Source organism: Dermacentor variabilis, chromosome 1, assembly GCF_050947875.1.
Source record: "Dermacentor variabilis isolate Ectoservices chromosome 1, ASM5094787v1, whole genome shotgun sequence".
Classification (NCBI taxonomy): domain Eukaryota; kingdom Metazoa; phylum Arthropoda; class Arachnida; order Ixodida; family Ixodidae; genus Dermacentor; species Dermacentor variabilis.
The window spans coordinates 191,575,437-191,590,871 of NC_134568.1; the positions used below are offsets into that span (position 1 = coordinate 191,575,437).

Genomic DNA, 15,435 nt, shown 5'->3' on the forward strand with positions numbered 1-15,435 from the left:
AAAAGGAAGGAAGGAAAAAGTGGAGAAGGAAGGCAGGGAGGTTAACCAGTTTAGCCTAACCTGTTTGCTACCCTACACATGGGAGCGGGATGGGGGGATGAAAGATGGGAGGAGAGAGAGAGAGAGCACATAACACAGCAAACACATCGTCAGTTACAGTCCATCACTCTTGCGCGGTACGCGACATCACTGTCACAGCCGCTTGTCCAAGCCCGTATCCTTCATAAACCGAAATAGTCCCTTCGTCGCCTTCAGCTGCGATATCTTCTGTCGGCGATATATGAAAATGGTTGCAACTGACAATGGTCTATTGCCCAGGTGCGCTAGAACGGACGCCATGGACTGTCTCTGAACATTATATTCAGGACAGTCGCACAGAATGTGTTCCAGCATCTCCTCGCAAAGACAGGCGTTGCAGAGAGCGTCCAATGCGAAACGAGTAGGATTTCGTGAAGGCCACCCCTAGCCATAAGCGATAAAGCAGGGTGGCCTCACTTCGGCGGAGTCCAGTTGGCATACAGAGATGCATCAATGAGGGCAGGTCGTGTTGACGATTGCTGCGGTTGGTCTGGCTGCTTGGTGTGCACCATAGAGAAAGTGTGATCTCCCGTGCAAGCACTTGAAGTCTGCTGGCTGCGTCGGACCGTGAAAGTGGTATGGCCTCTTCCTGTGTGTCTTTAGCGGCTTTATCGGCGTCTTCATTTCCTATGACGCCGCAGTGACTTGGCAGCCACTCAAACGTCACGTGATGTCCTTTCTCATGTGATGTATGGAGTAGGCATCTAATATCGAGCACGAGCTGTTCGAATGGCCCGCGACGCAGAGCTGATAGCACAGATTGTAGGGCTGCCTTTGAGTCACTGAAAATTGACCATTGTCGAGGTGGTTCCCGATTGACGAAACAAAGTGCAGCGCGAAGAGCAGCTAGTTCCGCAGATGTAGATGTCGCTGGGTGGTCAGTCCTAAAGCTGATGGTAATACCTCTTGCTGGGACGACCACAGCACCGGACGAACACTGGATGTTTGTGGAACCATCAGTATAAATATGTGCACTGTCCGCGTACCTCTCGTGCAGAAGAAGCAGAGACAGTTGTTTCAGCACAGGCGACGACAGCTCAGACTTTTTCCCGATTCCTGGTACGCTGAGATGTACTGTGGGGCTGACAAGGCACCAAGGGGGTATCGGTGGTTTAGATGCAGCGGTGAACCCCGAGGGAAGTTTGTCGTTGTACTTGACGATAGTTTTAGAGAATGATGTTTGGTGCCTGTCTGAAGGTAGTGTTGCAAGGTGGTGATAGGGGGCACGTGCAAAATGTCTTATATGCGTTCTCAGGGCTTCCACCGTGATGTGAGTTTGCATTGGATGGTCCCGAGCAATCGCAATAGTTGCCTCAGTAGACGTGCATCTGGGCAAACCAAGACAAACTCTGAGTGCTTGAGCTTGTGCTGCCTGCAGAACACGAACATTTGTCTTGCAGGTGTTGTTCAGTACAGGTATACTGTATCTTAAAAAACCGAGAAAGAGAGCTCTGTAGAGTCTCAGCATTGCGTCTACTGACATCCCCCACGTCTTTCCTGTCAAGTATTTAAACAACTGGGAGATTGCTGTCAGGCGCCGTTTCATGTAGGCCACGTGCGGGCTCCAACTGAGGTCTCGGTCGATAATTACGCCAAGAAATCTGTGGGTTCAGACATAGGAAATGGTCCGGCCATTGATTGAGATGACATAAGGCGTCATTGGTTTGCGAGTAAATGTCCCTAGGGCGCATTTTTTCTGGCGATATGCTCAGACCTTGTTCACACAAGTAGCTCGCTGTCAAAGTAGCCGCTCTTTGAAGCCGTGCACGTATCTAAGGACGTGTGACTGCCGAAGTCCAGACACAGATGTCGTCTGCGTATATTGAAATTTTGGTGGTAGTTGGCAAGTGTTCAGCAAGTCCAATAAGAGCGAGGTTGAATAGCGTCGGGCTGAGAGCACCGCCTTGAGGAACGCCCCTGCTGGTATAGCGTCGCGTAGTTGGGCCATCGTCAGCTAACACATAGAATGATCTTGCAGATAGGTAACTTGCAATCCACAAAAATACTCGACCACCTAGGCCAACCGTCACAAGAGCGTCGAGAATCGCCTCATGTAATATGTTATCGTATGCCCCTTTCACATCTAAGAATAAAGCTGCAGATAAACGTTTACGGGACCTTTCGTGCTGGACATATGAAACGAGATCAACTACACTGTCGATGGAAGAGCGGTCACGTTAGAAACCAGCCATGGAATTCGGATAGATCTTGTAGTATTCAAGGTACCATTCCAGGCGGCCAAGGATCATCCGTTCCATTATCTTTCCTACACAGCTGGCCAACGCTATTGGGCGGTAAGAGGTGAGCTCTAGCGGGGATTTGCCCTGCTTCAAGATTGGCACCAGGCGGCTCACTTTCCATTCGTCAGGAACATTTCCCTCCTGCCATGAGGTGTTGTAGAGACTCAATAGTGCTATCCGTGCGGATTCTCCGAGATAGCGCAAGGCTCGGTATGATATACCATCTGGACCCGGAGATGATGAGCGCCTGCAGAGAGCTAGTGCCGCCTCGAGCTCCTCCATTGTAAAAGGAAGGTCCATGCGGCAATCACGGGAATGGGGGACGTCATCTCGGGCTGGAAGATCTGGACGTGTCGCTTGGTCTGCCATCCGCGCGCAAAAGTCTTCTGCGACATCGATGTCTTGCCGCCCTTGGAAAAGCGCGAGCGCCTTGAATGGAAAACGCTGTTCCGGAAGGTAACGCAGACCTTGCACCGTTTTCCAAATGTGAGACAGCGGCTTGCGGGGGTCAAGTGTCTGGCAAAACGTTACCCAACGTTCAGACGCTAATCTATCCATTCGACGCTGAATCTTCTTTTGTATCCTCCTGGCTGCCTAATCTATCCATTCAACACTGAATCTTCTTTTGTACCCTCCTGGCTGCCCTAAGGTCATGGATTGATTTTGTACGCCGATATCGACGTTCCGCCCGGCGACGAAGTGCGCGAAGTCGCACTAATTCTATGTCGAAGTCGTTTCGCGTGTAAGAGATCGTCAGCATGCGAGTGGCGTTTCGCATCGTATCTTTTAATTATTTGGTCTAACCCAGAGGGTAGGCCCTCGCTGCAGGCATCTTCCATATCAGATTTGAAGTTGGCCCATTGAATCGTCCGAATGGTATTCCGTGGGCCAGATCTAGACGACAAGCCTTTGATGTTCAGATAGGTGGGAATGTGATCACTCCCGTGCGTCTCAATATCTGGAAACCACTTCACACATCTGGCGAGAGAGTTGGAGACGAAAGCAAGGTCGAGGCAGCTGCCGTATGTCGCGCCTCGAAGAAAGGTGGGGCTACCATCGTTCAAGAGAGTAAGGCCATAGTTGTAGGCGATGCTTGATAATCTTCGTCCTCTTGCATTTGTCTTTGTACTTCCCCATGCTGGATGGTTTGCATTGAAATCTCCTATGATGACCCATGGGGCGGGGCAAACACTCAAGATATCCGCTAATCTTTTAGTGTCGAAATTGCTGGAAGGCGATATATACATGCCTATGAGAGTAAACAAGTGTATTTTTTTTTAACTGTGATGCATATATACTGATTGTCGTCGTAGGGCGCAATTGGTTGCAAAACATAGGTGAGTTCACGAAGAACAAAAACGATGATTTTGCTGCATGCACTTTTTGTCGATGACATGAAACATTCGTACCCTGACAGTCTGATTGGTTTCGACAAGTTGGGCCCACAAGTGACGATGAGTGGAAACACATTGGTGTACACATACTGACGGATATCTGAAATTCGTGATTTTAGCCCTTTGGCGTTCCACTGCATGACGGACGCTGCCTTGACTTCTTTTCGGAAGGATGGGGTATGGGTAGCCATCTTTCTAGTTGAGGGATTCAAGCACTGGGCTTAAGGCGTCCAGCACTTTAAGTGCGCTTCGAGCAGACGGTGTCCCCATCTCAACTAAAATCGTTCGGATGGCCTCCATGAGGGAACGTAGCACCAAAATGACTTGACGATCTGGTTTAGGCGAATCATCAATGGCCAGAGAAGGCTCCGGTGGGGCCGTGACCTTCTGAGGTTCCTTAGCAAGGGAGCGGCTCGGTAGCGTAGGCCATTCCTCTAAAGAAAGAGTTTTATCTGATTCCCTCGTGGAAGTGGTGGGCCCTTTCGCGGCGCGAGTAAGTGGTACCGTAGTGGAGCGGGTACTATCGCTTCGCGCATGCACCTTCTTTGAAGACGTACGACGGTGCCGACGTCGACGCCGACGCCGGACTACTTCAGCTGCCTCCCTGTGGGCCGAATTGTCTCTGGCCATTTGCTTCAGAACCGCGCGCTCCCTCTTGGTGCGGGGACAGTCTTTCGACGAGGCTACGTGAGGCCCGCTACAGTTGGCGCACTTCAGAACTTTGGCACCACAGGTCTCTTCTGCATGAGGTTCAGCGCAACGGGGACACAGTAGCGAGTTGGGACACACGCGCTTGACGTGTCCTAGCCTGAAGCACTGATGGCATTGAAGCGGCTTCTGGATGAATGGTCGAACCGGATGTCGAAAATGTCCGACTTTAACTTGGGATGGTATGCAATCCCCCTTGAAAGTTACTTTTACGCAGCGCGTATTCCCAAGACGGCGCACTTGCGTGATGATCGTGCCCTCGTTTGCCGGCTTGATGAGGCTAGGTAAATCATCATTGGGAATGGCAATGTCAATGTCGTAAATTACACCGGCTATCGATGTGTCGTCGATCGGGATGAAGGGGCGCATTTTGATTCCGCCTAGCTCCGTGATTTCTTGAAGTGTTCCAAGCGCACTCGCGTTGTACACGTCTATGGCGAGTATATTCTTGCGTGGGTTTATTCTGATGTCTTTAATTTGATCCGGCACCGCACGTTCCAGAAAAATGGATAGGGCTTGCCTGTTCGGCAACCGTAGGTTGCTTGACGGTTCTTCCGGCATAAAGATGATGACGTGTGGCCAGCGTGCAGGCCTTGACTTCATAGTCGTAGTGCTCGCAGGAGTTGACGGCGCTGTGTTGGCGATCTTTCTCTTCGCCCTCTTACTCCGGACGGGTATGAAGCCGTCGTCGGATGAGTCGTCTTCCGACAGAGTACAGCTCGGTGTCCTCGGTGTCGCTGGTGGAGCCAACTCGCTTCCTTGCGGTTGACAGCCGTGATGACTTCTGGCCAGGCGGGCCTCTGGCATGCTCCGCGTCCATGGTCGCAAGACGGGGAGGCGAGGCACCTCGAAAGGCGAAGATTTCACCAAAAATTCAGAGAGCACAGAAACAAGCGTTCTGACAAGAAGACACTTCGTCGTCTTCCCAACATTAAAACATTAAAAGGGATGATAGCGCTGCATGGGCCCTCGGCGACAGCGAGAAAACTATTCACCACTCCATTGCCCTTGCCCTGCGTACACAGGCAGCCACTCGCGACCGCGCTGACCCGTCTTGACGACCGGCCGCTTCGGAAGCCGACAATCCTGCAACGCCGATCTATGCAATCGTCACACAACTAGTCAGCCAAGGCACTCTTGAAGTTTTTACGTTCGAGTGGCCTATTAGAGGTACAATAGTCCTTACGAACGTTTCCCGCCTCCACTATTTTATTAAGCGCCTTTACTATTTCTCCGCTATTTTTTCTGCCTTTCTTTCCCCCCTGACCATTTCCCCAGTGCTGAGTAGCAAACCAGAAGTCTTTCGGTTAACCTCACTGACTTTGCCACCCATTTCTAACGCTCTCTTTCTGCCAAAAACTATGTGCACAGGTATACAAAACTACATATGTAACTGGGCTACCAAGGAGTAGCCGGCACTCTGTTTGTGCCCCAACATCTCCTTCTACCAGGTGCAAAAAAAAAAAAGATATGCTGTCTTGTGTAACCCAGTAGTGAGATAGAAATAATCACGTGTTATTTCTGAGTGCTGAGTTTCGCGAGTCACGTGCGCTTGAAGCAGCGCGCGTGATATGCAATGGATGCTATATTTGTTCAGTTTCTAATGAAATGTATGCGATTTATTGATTCCCTTTTAAATAAAAAAAATTCAACAACACGGAAAAGAAAGATTACATAGGGCAAGAACACAATAAAGCGCGACAGTGTTCTTTTTGATAATATGCTTTCGTTTCGTTACTTCTAATGTCATGATTGATGAAACAAGGAGTTCAACAAAAACTCGCTTGGTCGGGTCTACTCATAGTGAAGGGCAAAACGAACGCCAACCAAAAACACTAAAAGAAAAGGAACCAATTCGTTCCTTTTCTTTTAGTGTTTTTTGGTCTGCGTCCGTTTTACCCTTGACAGTTTATTGATAAGACGAATGTAGAGAAAAAAAAAACCACACAAATGCGCCAGAAGGTGGGCTCTCTGTCGTAAGACAATGGAACACGAAGAAGTAATGGTTGAAAATAAGAATCCTATTACCGGTGCTGCCGTAAAACGGGGCCATGTCGCATTACCGACATGGCGGCCTCCACCGAAGCCTTGTTTCGCCGCATGGCTAAAGAGTTATGCGGCTAAGCTGAGCTCGCTGTAGAGCAGCCTGCGCTGGCTCACCCGTCCGGGGGCGTCCTCCTCTTGAGGGGGGCGCCTTCCTTGGCGTCCGGCTGAAAGATCTCGAACGGCTCTCCGCCCGGCTGGTCCAGCACCAGCTGCTCGTGCTGCCGCAGGTACTGCGCGGGGCTCTGCTTGGCGGCTCGCGCGTAGTGCACCAGCTCCGTCTGCAGCAGCGGCAGGTGCGACTGCGAGCGCCGAGCGCGTCAGGCAACACCGTGTCAGTGGCGGGCTTCCGCGAATTCTGCCCAGTGCGCGTCGACAGGGCGTTCGTCACTGTTTAGCGTGAGATTGTCGCCGTTCTCGATGTCTGCGCACTGTCATCTCCCCTCCTCCCCCCCCCCCCTTCCAGTACTCATGGCAGGTTCCTTCAACGAGCATTTTCTTCCTCGAATCATACGTTTTCTTTTACGGAGAACGTTTGTAAAACGGTAAGGCTATGAACGCGTTATTCTTTAAGTATTTTTACCTAGACACACATCCTTCTCGGCGCAGGCGGAAAGTTGTTTCCAAAAAGATAAGCCAAAAATGGTTGAGGGCGGATGTGTGTTCAAGCTTCAGCTAAGTATATAGTATAATCACAGAGATTTACATTTTGAGAGTGCTTACGCTTTTCTGGACTCATCGCTGTTTTTGCGCACGGGATAAATATAAATTAGATTTGAAAAGTTAATCAAATAGTGCTTGGTTGGTGGTGGCATCTCCGAGTGCACAAATGAAAACTGGAACATCCTGTAAGGAAATACCCTTCGTCGATTATTTCTGACAAAAAAATCTTCCGTTAACTCTTTCTATTTTTAAAAACACAATGTATAAAGCCGGTATTGTGTTTTTGTGAAAGCGCACAAGTATATTTTAAAACGTTCGTTCTTTAGTTGACTGCCACCAGGACAACTACAATAACACGAGGCGTGCTTCAGTGATGCCAAGATACGGCGATATAAACCCTCATTGCAAACAATGTTCATACGGAGAAGCCACGTCATTGCGCAAATCCCCTCGACGCTGCATAATATGAAATTTCCTATTTAACACGTGCCATCGCGCTGAGAACAACGCGCGTCGCCAATTTCAAACTACGAATTTTTCTCTCTTCCCGCTGCACCCTGGTCGCAGTCCGTGCACTTATGCTTAAGCTGGATCCACATGACGGACCGTTCCGTGCTCTGATGGGTCACGCAACGGCGAAACCGCACGTGAACAGGCTTCACGCACCATTCGTACGACGGCCCGAAACGTCGCGGGGTGGACCGACAGTACCCTGCTCTGTCGACAGAGCGGGCGCGAAGAAAGCCAAAGTTCCGATCAGTGTGCAGGGCAAAAGCGCCTTTGTAATGTGCGCGCTTTGTTCGTGCTTGTCTCCCTTTCTTTCTATCTCCCCCTTCTACTCTGTTTCTCTTTTTATCCCTCTTAACCCTTCCCCCTGCGCAGGGTAGCCAACCGGAACTACATCTGGTTAACCTCCCTGCCTTTCTCTGCATTATTTTCTCTCTCTCCAGAGCTACGCAGTCTGCGACACGGCGTGCCCACAGACCGCGTAGTGACTCCGGGTGCGCGGGCCGAAACAGTAATTTCGTATGCCATGCGAATCGAGCTCTACGGGTGCGAACCGAACGGACAAAGAGAAAAAAGAAAGAGACAGAAAAGAAGTAAGGTAGCTGATGTAAGAAAATCGATTGCTTACTCAACATATAGTTAACGCTGCTTGGTGTGCAACTGTCATCAATGAACCGATCACTCCGGGTACGCGTAATATACTAGTGGTCAAAAACAAGTGGGACAGTCGTTGCATTGTTACTGTTTGTTCAATTAGAGCCAGTATCGCCATTATACGTCGTAGAAAACGCCGCGCATTCTTAGTGGTAAAGATCCGCAGCAAACATTTGCTAACGTTACGTCTAGTTTTCATAATCCGAACAAATACCTGTGCTTGCGGATAGTAAGTTTCAGCGACTCCAGGTACACATGAAATTCCTCGTGTTGTTTACTGGCAAGTAACGGCAGCCTGAAGCTAGAAAAAACACTGATCAAAACACGTTTCCACTAGCAAGCTGGGGATACACAGACGCAAACGACGTTTGCAATGCAGACGGCAGCCTAGATATCCCGTTAATTCTGTTTCGCACAAGCAAAGCTGAAACGCTGGTCGTTTGGATGGGTGTGCGTTGTGCATAAAGAGCCTCCCTAACCATTCGGCATGTAAATGAAAAATTTTTCTTGCTTTTACTTTTTGTCTCAATGTCGGAGTGCAAGAGAACAGACTGGTGGGCTACTTGGTACTCCATAACCTCGCCCTGCCACCTTCTAGCCACCTGGTTAGCTCAGATGGTAGAGCGGCTGCCCCGGAAAGGCGGTGGTCCGGGGTTCGAGTCCCGGACCAGGACGAATTTTTCTTCAACTGCGAGGCTTTTCTTTCGAGGAACCCGTATGGGTTTCATTTGTAGCAATTGCTACGAACTGGTGGATGTCTGATTTCCCCTTTGTTAATTGAGGCAAAGCGCAAAAAAAAAACGAGACACCGCTACTAACAACTGAATTTTCATTGCACATGGTTACCACATATATACCATCGTACAACAGGCCATCACAACATAGATTTCTTTCCGCCACAATCATCCACTACAGGGCGCTACCGCGATAGAAACATGATTACTTTTTTTTGACGGCGACCACAGATGGGCAACTTACAGATTTACCATTTCTAATAATTTCAAATGCCTCGATGATCTCCCTAGTGCCTTGATCTGGGTTCATAGATATCACTTTTGATTTGTCGAACAAGGGTTTACAGCCACAACGCGAGCAGTGCGCGGTTATATGACCAGTCTTTACCAGATTATTAATATTGCTCGAATGTTCCCGTAAGCGATCATTGAGGCACCTACCCGTCTGACCAGTGTATTCCTTTCCACAGTCTAAAGGAATACGGTACACCACTCCTTCCATGCGCGAAACAAACGCTTCTCGGTGGTTTTTATTTTTTTCTGGGTGGTTTTTAGCTGTAGTAGCGCTGTGTCTTCGTTTCCTTCTCTTGTCCTGGTGTTTTTTTTTTTTTTTTGCGCTTTGCCTCAAGTTGGACGGAGTGCAGTCGACTGAAGTAAACGAAGCGACGTTACGATAACAAAATATTGAGCAATAGGAGTAAAGAGGCGTTATCACAGCTGTCTACGTTCAACCTGTAGAAATATAGATGCCCCTGTCCTTACAACAAGACTGCTTTTCGCCCGTCGGCCAGCGTAACATACTCGAAGGTGATAATGAAATTACTGCGATTATATGGACTAGCTTTGTGAATTTTCCTGTGCTACGTGCATACTCCTGCAATTGTGTTTCTTCGTGTGTATCTGTACGTCATCACTACAGCGTTTTTACTGTTTGCACCATTGGGGCACCACTTGTAGTAAAGAAGTACTTATGAATGTAATGCCAAATTATTACTACTATTCTTTGCAACTTTTTCGCTGGCTTTTCACGACAAGGGGTTTCCAGCGTCACGGCGAGACGCCAACACCGCCTTATCTTTGCGTAAAGATGAAGAGTAAGGCTCGTGTTACCTGTAAATACACTGCCAATAAGCAACAGTGCGCACGGCGTATACGTGCATATCACGTTATTAAGGAGCGTGTAAGCGGTCTATTAAACGAGCAAACAGCAAGAGGGTCCATTCGAGCTTTTGAATGTAAATCGGCTGCCAACGGTACACCCTTTCTGGCCGCAGTATTTTACTGAGCTTTCTTTCATGCGACTGTAAGTGACGGTCATGCAGAATATTGCTTGGTTGTTTGGGCTAAGAAAAACTAAAAAGGCACATTTCAGTTGCGTCATTAGAAAAGTAACCATGAAACTACGTATAGAAAGGAGTAAAGAGAACAAAAGCAAGAACAAACTTTACCTTTAGGAATGGAACCACGAAGGGACGCAACGGGTAATTCGTGATGTCTTGAATGCTGTGGTGGAAGTCTTCGATGGATATCGTGGAACTCTGTTGGAGAGAGAAGTTGTTTGAGTAATCGGGCGGTACCTAGCACGCGTGCACACGTCGCATAAGAAAGCGCATATATATATATATATATATATATATATATATATATATATATATATATATATATATATATATATATATATATATATATATATATATATATATATATATATATATCATTACGAGTTCTCTTGTCAAAAGTTCAAATTTGGCTTAGCTGAACAAGAGGCTGATGACATTCGTATAGGTTAATGGCAGGGAGCTGAAAGGCGCAGAATTAATGGTCTCATTATTCAAGTATGTTCCGTCTGCAGATGTATTGTATAAAAGCATAAAGGTATCTGTAGATTTTTATTTCCGCAAAACTAGCTAAGGCAAGGCAGCTTGCTTACAGGGTAGTTTAGACTGATAAACGTTTGCGTTCAAAGCAAAGTTCACGTATTTGTTCAACGAGAGCAACAGATTGCGAATATCAGCTTCTTCGAATATGAATAGAATACGAAACGAATACGAATCGATTGCGAATAGTAAAGATCGAATATAGAATCGAATATTCAAAGGCAGTTGCAAATATTCACAACAAAAATATTCATTTTGGTATAATTATGGATCATGTCTGTACTGGTTACTGCAGAAGAGCTCAGCTAACTGCCAGAGACAAATGGTCTGTTTTAAACATAAAAAAACTGCACCAATTTCCTCTCAACAACTTTGGAGCCTGGTTTTCAAAACAAGCTTTTCAAAAAAAAAAAAAGTGGCTGCTTTATGACCAGCTTTCTAAGAGAGCTACATAAACGGTTGCCGAAAAAGAAGAAGTTGTGGGGAAAAAGGTAGTCATGCACTTGTGTACCACAGACACATGTAAAAGGGTGATCTGCAAGGAAAAGATCGCAAATTGTAGTGTAAAAGATGAAACTGCTACACGACTGAACTTCCAAAAACACTAAATGACAAAAAAAAAACACTAAAAAAAAAGTAGCAGGTTGTCATGTAGGCTTCCGCCGCGAAACCAAAACCAAAGCTTGCTAATTTTGTTTTTGCATTGCTGCGAAAGCTTTTGTCGTTGTTTCACTCCTGATGATTTGCGATACTTTTTTTTTAGGAAACGAGGAATAGTAACCAGATTTTAACATTCGGTTGTTGCGAAATTTTTTGGTTAGGTTGAAATACTCGAAAATACCAAGTAGCTATTCGATTCGTATTCGCCACTTGGAATATTCGCCCACCCCTACTATGGAGCCTTCTTTCGTGCTTACCACAAGTCCCAGAATGAGGCCGTGAACCCGCTCTCCGACGTCTGGTGAAACGTCACTCGCAAATTGCTGCAGGGTTGTCAGGAACCTTTTGACTTTGCTTAGCTGCCGTGCTCCTGTAAGCAAAATAAAAATAAAAAATAAATTATATATATATATATATATATATATATATATATATATATATATATATATATATATATATATATATATATATATATATATATATATATATATATATATATATGAAATTGATTTATTCGTTATAGAACAGGCAGGTTATAAAAAAGAATAATATACAGAAGGAGGTCCCATAGTCAAAGACTGTATCGGGACCTCCTGTTATTTATAAATATGCGTTTTCTAAAGCAACGAGGAGAACTACATTAAAATCATATATAAGGAAACATTGAAGAAAGCAAGTACTGGAAAATGCAAAACAAGATTAGGAGTTACAATAAATCTAACGAAGGAAATTATACAATTGCAAGGAGCAAATGCAGCAAAACTAAATGAACTAAATGAATTTGACAGTAACGGACAAAAAATTTTACCCGTACATGCAATACAAAAAAAAAGAATTTCGAAATATACATGACCATAAATGCAACAATAGAAACAACAAAAAGAACTTCGAAATATACATGATCATTAATAAAAAAAGAAAGTTATAAGAACAGCGGAATATTTGAATAAGGGCGAAGAAAAGAAAAAGAAAAAAAAGAAAAAGTTAATGTTAAATATTTTCTGTTTGAAGAAAATTCTTCAGATGTTTTTTTTTTTAATATGGATGTTGAACGCGAAGTTTTCACGCAAAGTGGTAAGGAATTCCAAAATGAAAAAGCTGCAAAAGGAACTGAATGTTCGCCATAGTTGGTGCGCACCTGAGGTAAAATGAGATTATTGTTTAAAGCAAATCTAGTGACATTAGCGTTTATCAGGCATGTTTTAGGAATTATACATGCAGGAACTTGATTATTCAATAACGTAAAAATAAATATACCCAAATTATACAACACAGTTTCTTTGACAGACAGAATGTTATTAGAGTGTAGCGATGGGAGAGCGCTAGTATTATAGGGAGGGACTAGAGGTTACTATTCAAGTTGCTTGGTTTTGCAAAGTTTGAAGTGAACTGAGGTGAGTATTATATGTATTTCCCCAACATATTAACGAGTAGTTAATGTGCGTGTGTATAAAAGCGTAATATAGCGAGACAAGTGTAGCACGGTTAAATAATTGGCGGGCTCTGATAAATAACTGAATGCCGCAAGCAACTTTCTTTTTAATATTCGAGACACGATAATGAAACTTGAGGTTAGAGTCTAGTTCTACCCCTAAGAATGAGCAATGAGTGCTAGAAGGGATTAAATGGGAACCAAGATTCAGCAATGGAACTGAACAAGATGGTTTCTGGGGGGAATTAAATACAATAAACTTGGTTTTCGAGGGATTAAAAACAAGATTATTATTTATACACCAGTTTGTAACCTTAGCTAAGTCATTATTGAGTTTAGTGACCAAGGACGAAATATTTTTATCGTAGTTAATAATGGTTGTGTCGTCGGCGTACAATACACTGTGTGAGGATGTTAGACAGTCAGGGCGATAGTTAATGTAAATTAAAAATAACAAAGGACCAAGAATCGAACCCTGTGGTACGCCTAGGTTAGTAACCTTAGCTTCGCAAAAAAACATGAGAAATCTTAACTATGTTATGTCTATCCTGCAGACAGGTTCGTAGTAACATTAGTGCTGGCCCAGTTATGCCTATAGCTTCCAACTTTAAACAAAATGTGATTTTTAATAGTGTCAAAAGCTTTCGTAAGATCAATAAAAGCTGAACCGGCAAAATACCCTTTATCAATAGCTTCCTTTAAGCGATCCGTTAGGGAGATGAGAGCAAGGTCGGTCGAATAGCCAAGACGAAAACCATACTGAGAATCGGAAAGAATAATAAATTTAGACAGGTAATTGGTTAATCGAGTAACAGTCAACTTTTCAATCACTTTACTAAAGAATGGCAGTATACATATTGGGCGGTAATTTGTTGGTAAAGAACGATCGCCTCTCTTAAAAATTGGAATTACCTTTGCTCGTTTCAGCTCAGATGGTAAATTGATAATAAAACAGAAAACATCACATATGAGATGAGCAACTAGTTTTATGTTACTAGGATGAATATTATCAAGACCGGCACTGGTTACTTTCAGCGTGCGAATGACATTATATATATATATATATATATATATATATATATATATATATATATATGAGAAAAAGAGAAATGCGGGGGCGACATAGCGTTAACATTTTACTCGCTTTTGTCCTTCAGCCGATTGGCTGATTCAACGGGGTTTTAATTTCTGGACTGCGAGCGACGCCGTAGAGGAGCGCTCCGTATTAATTTTTGGATACGCTACGCCGGAAACAATTAATAGCTGGCAATATTACGCGGGAGTAACAGGTCGCTATACATGCTCGAGTCCATTTTCGTGATTTCTCGCACATTCCCGTTGGATGCAATGCGTCGCCGGTGCTCGTGCGCAATAAAAAATTAAATTAGAATTTGGCATATTACGCGCCCAAAAACCCACGATCCAATTATGAGGTGCACCGTACAGTTGGGGACTCCTGATTATTTCTGACGCCATGGGGTTTCTCTAACGTGCACCTAATGCATGGTACACGCGAGTATCTTTGCATTCGGCCCCTTCCCCCCCCCCCCCCCGCCCCGTTCCCAGACCATTCCCCAGACCATTCTATAGCTGTGGATTTGACCGCTGACTGCATGCCCGGTCGAAGTGGCGCTCTTGAAAGGTTCGCTTACCGAGCACGACGCCGGAAGGAGCCTCCACGAGGCCGCTGACAGAAGCGATGTTGGCCGAGCCCCCGGACACGTTGGAGGCGGCCGTCGACGAAGAGACGCCCGTGGAACCGGACCCATGGTTCGAGTCTGATGGCGGTGACAGCGACCGCACCGCCGCAGGATTCGGGCACACGGGCACCGGGTTGCCCGCGTTGCAAGGCGGCGAGTGAGCTCCGTTGACGCCTGCACAGCAGAGGAGAAGCTTGAAAGCCGCTGCCATAGGCACCTGGCTGTAGGCGACTGCTTGCATGGTCGTGTCACGCCTTTAGGCGAGGAAAGTTTCGACCTCTATGTCATTTCTTACGAGTAAATTTTCTCTTTTTGGTGGCGTAGAACGGCATGGGGGGGGGGGGGGGGGCTGTGACAAGACGAATATGGCCACTACTGAATAAATAAATCTTCTTTTTTCTTTTTTTATGCAGAAAGAATGAAAAAGAAACTCTTTATAACAGACAATAGAGACGACATCTTCATGGGCATACGCCTAGCATATACTCCATATGACGCGCATGATGCATAAAGTGGCCATATACGTACAGACGCGAAGTATACTGCATCCGTCATATCTGGCTCGAACACGTCCAAAGCTCCATTTTGCTTCTCCTGGGCATGAAGCACGGATATTTCTCGTTGGGGTGCCTTGAATGTGCTAGCTTAACGCGCCTTCCTTCCTAAGCATATGACATTTCCTCCTTAGGGCCTGAGTTTCTTAAAATTAAGCCACTAGAGAGCTGTCTTCATTGTTCAACTTAAA

General features: G+C 45.7%; 1 protein-coding gene across 9 annotated transcripts in view; it reads right to left on the reverse strand.

Annotated features, from left to right (window-relative positions):
* The window catches only part of nvy (CBFA2/RUNX1 partner transcriptional co-repressor nervy), a 205,692-nt gene that overhangs the window by 18,190 nt on the left and 172,067 nt on the right, over window positions 1–15,435 (reverse strand). For all 9 annotated transcript variants that reach the window (XM_075702299.1, XM_075702306.1, XM_075702289.1 and 6 more), the window contains 4 exons: window positions 14,643–14,864; window positions 11,816–11,928; window positions 10,470–10,559; window positions 6,581–6,765 (listed from right to left, as the gene is read on the reverse strand). In XM_075702299.1, coding sequence (XP_075558414.1) covers window positions 6,581–6,765; window positions 10,470–10,559; window positions 11,816–11,928; window positions 14,643–14,864 — 610 coding nt within the window. The remainder of the gene's footprint in view (window positions 1–6,580; window positions 6,766–10,469; window positions 10,560–11,815; window positions 11,929–14,642; window positions 14,865–15,435) is intronic.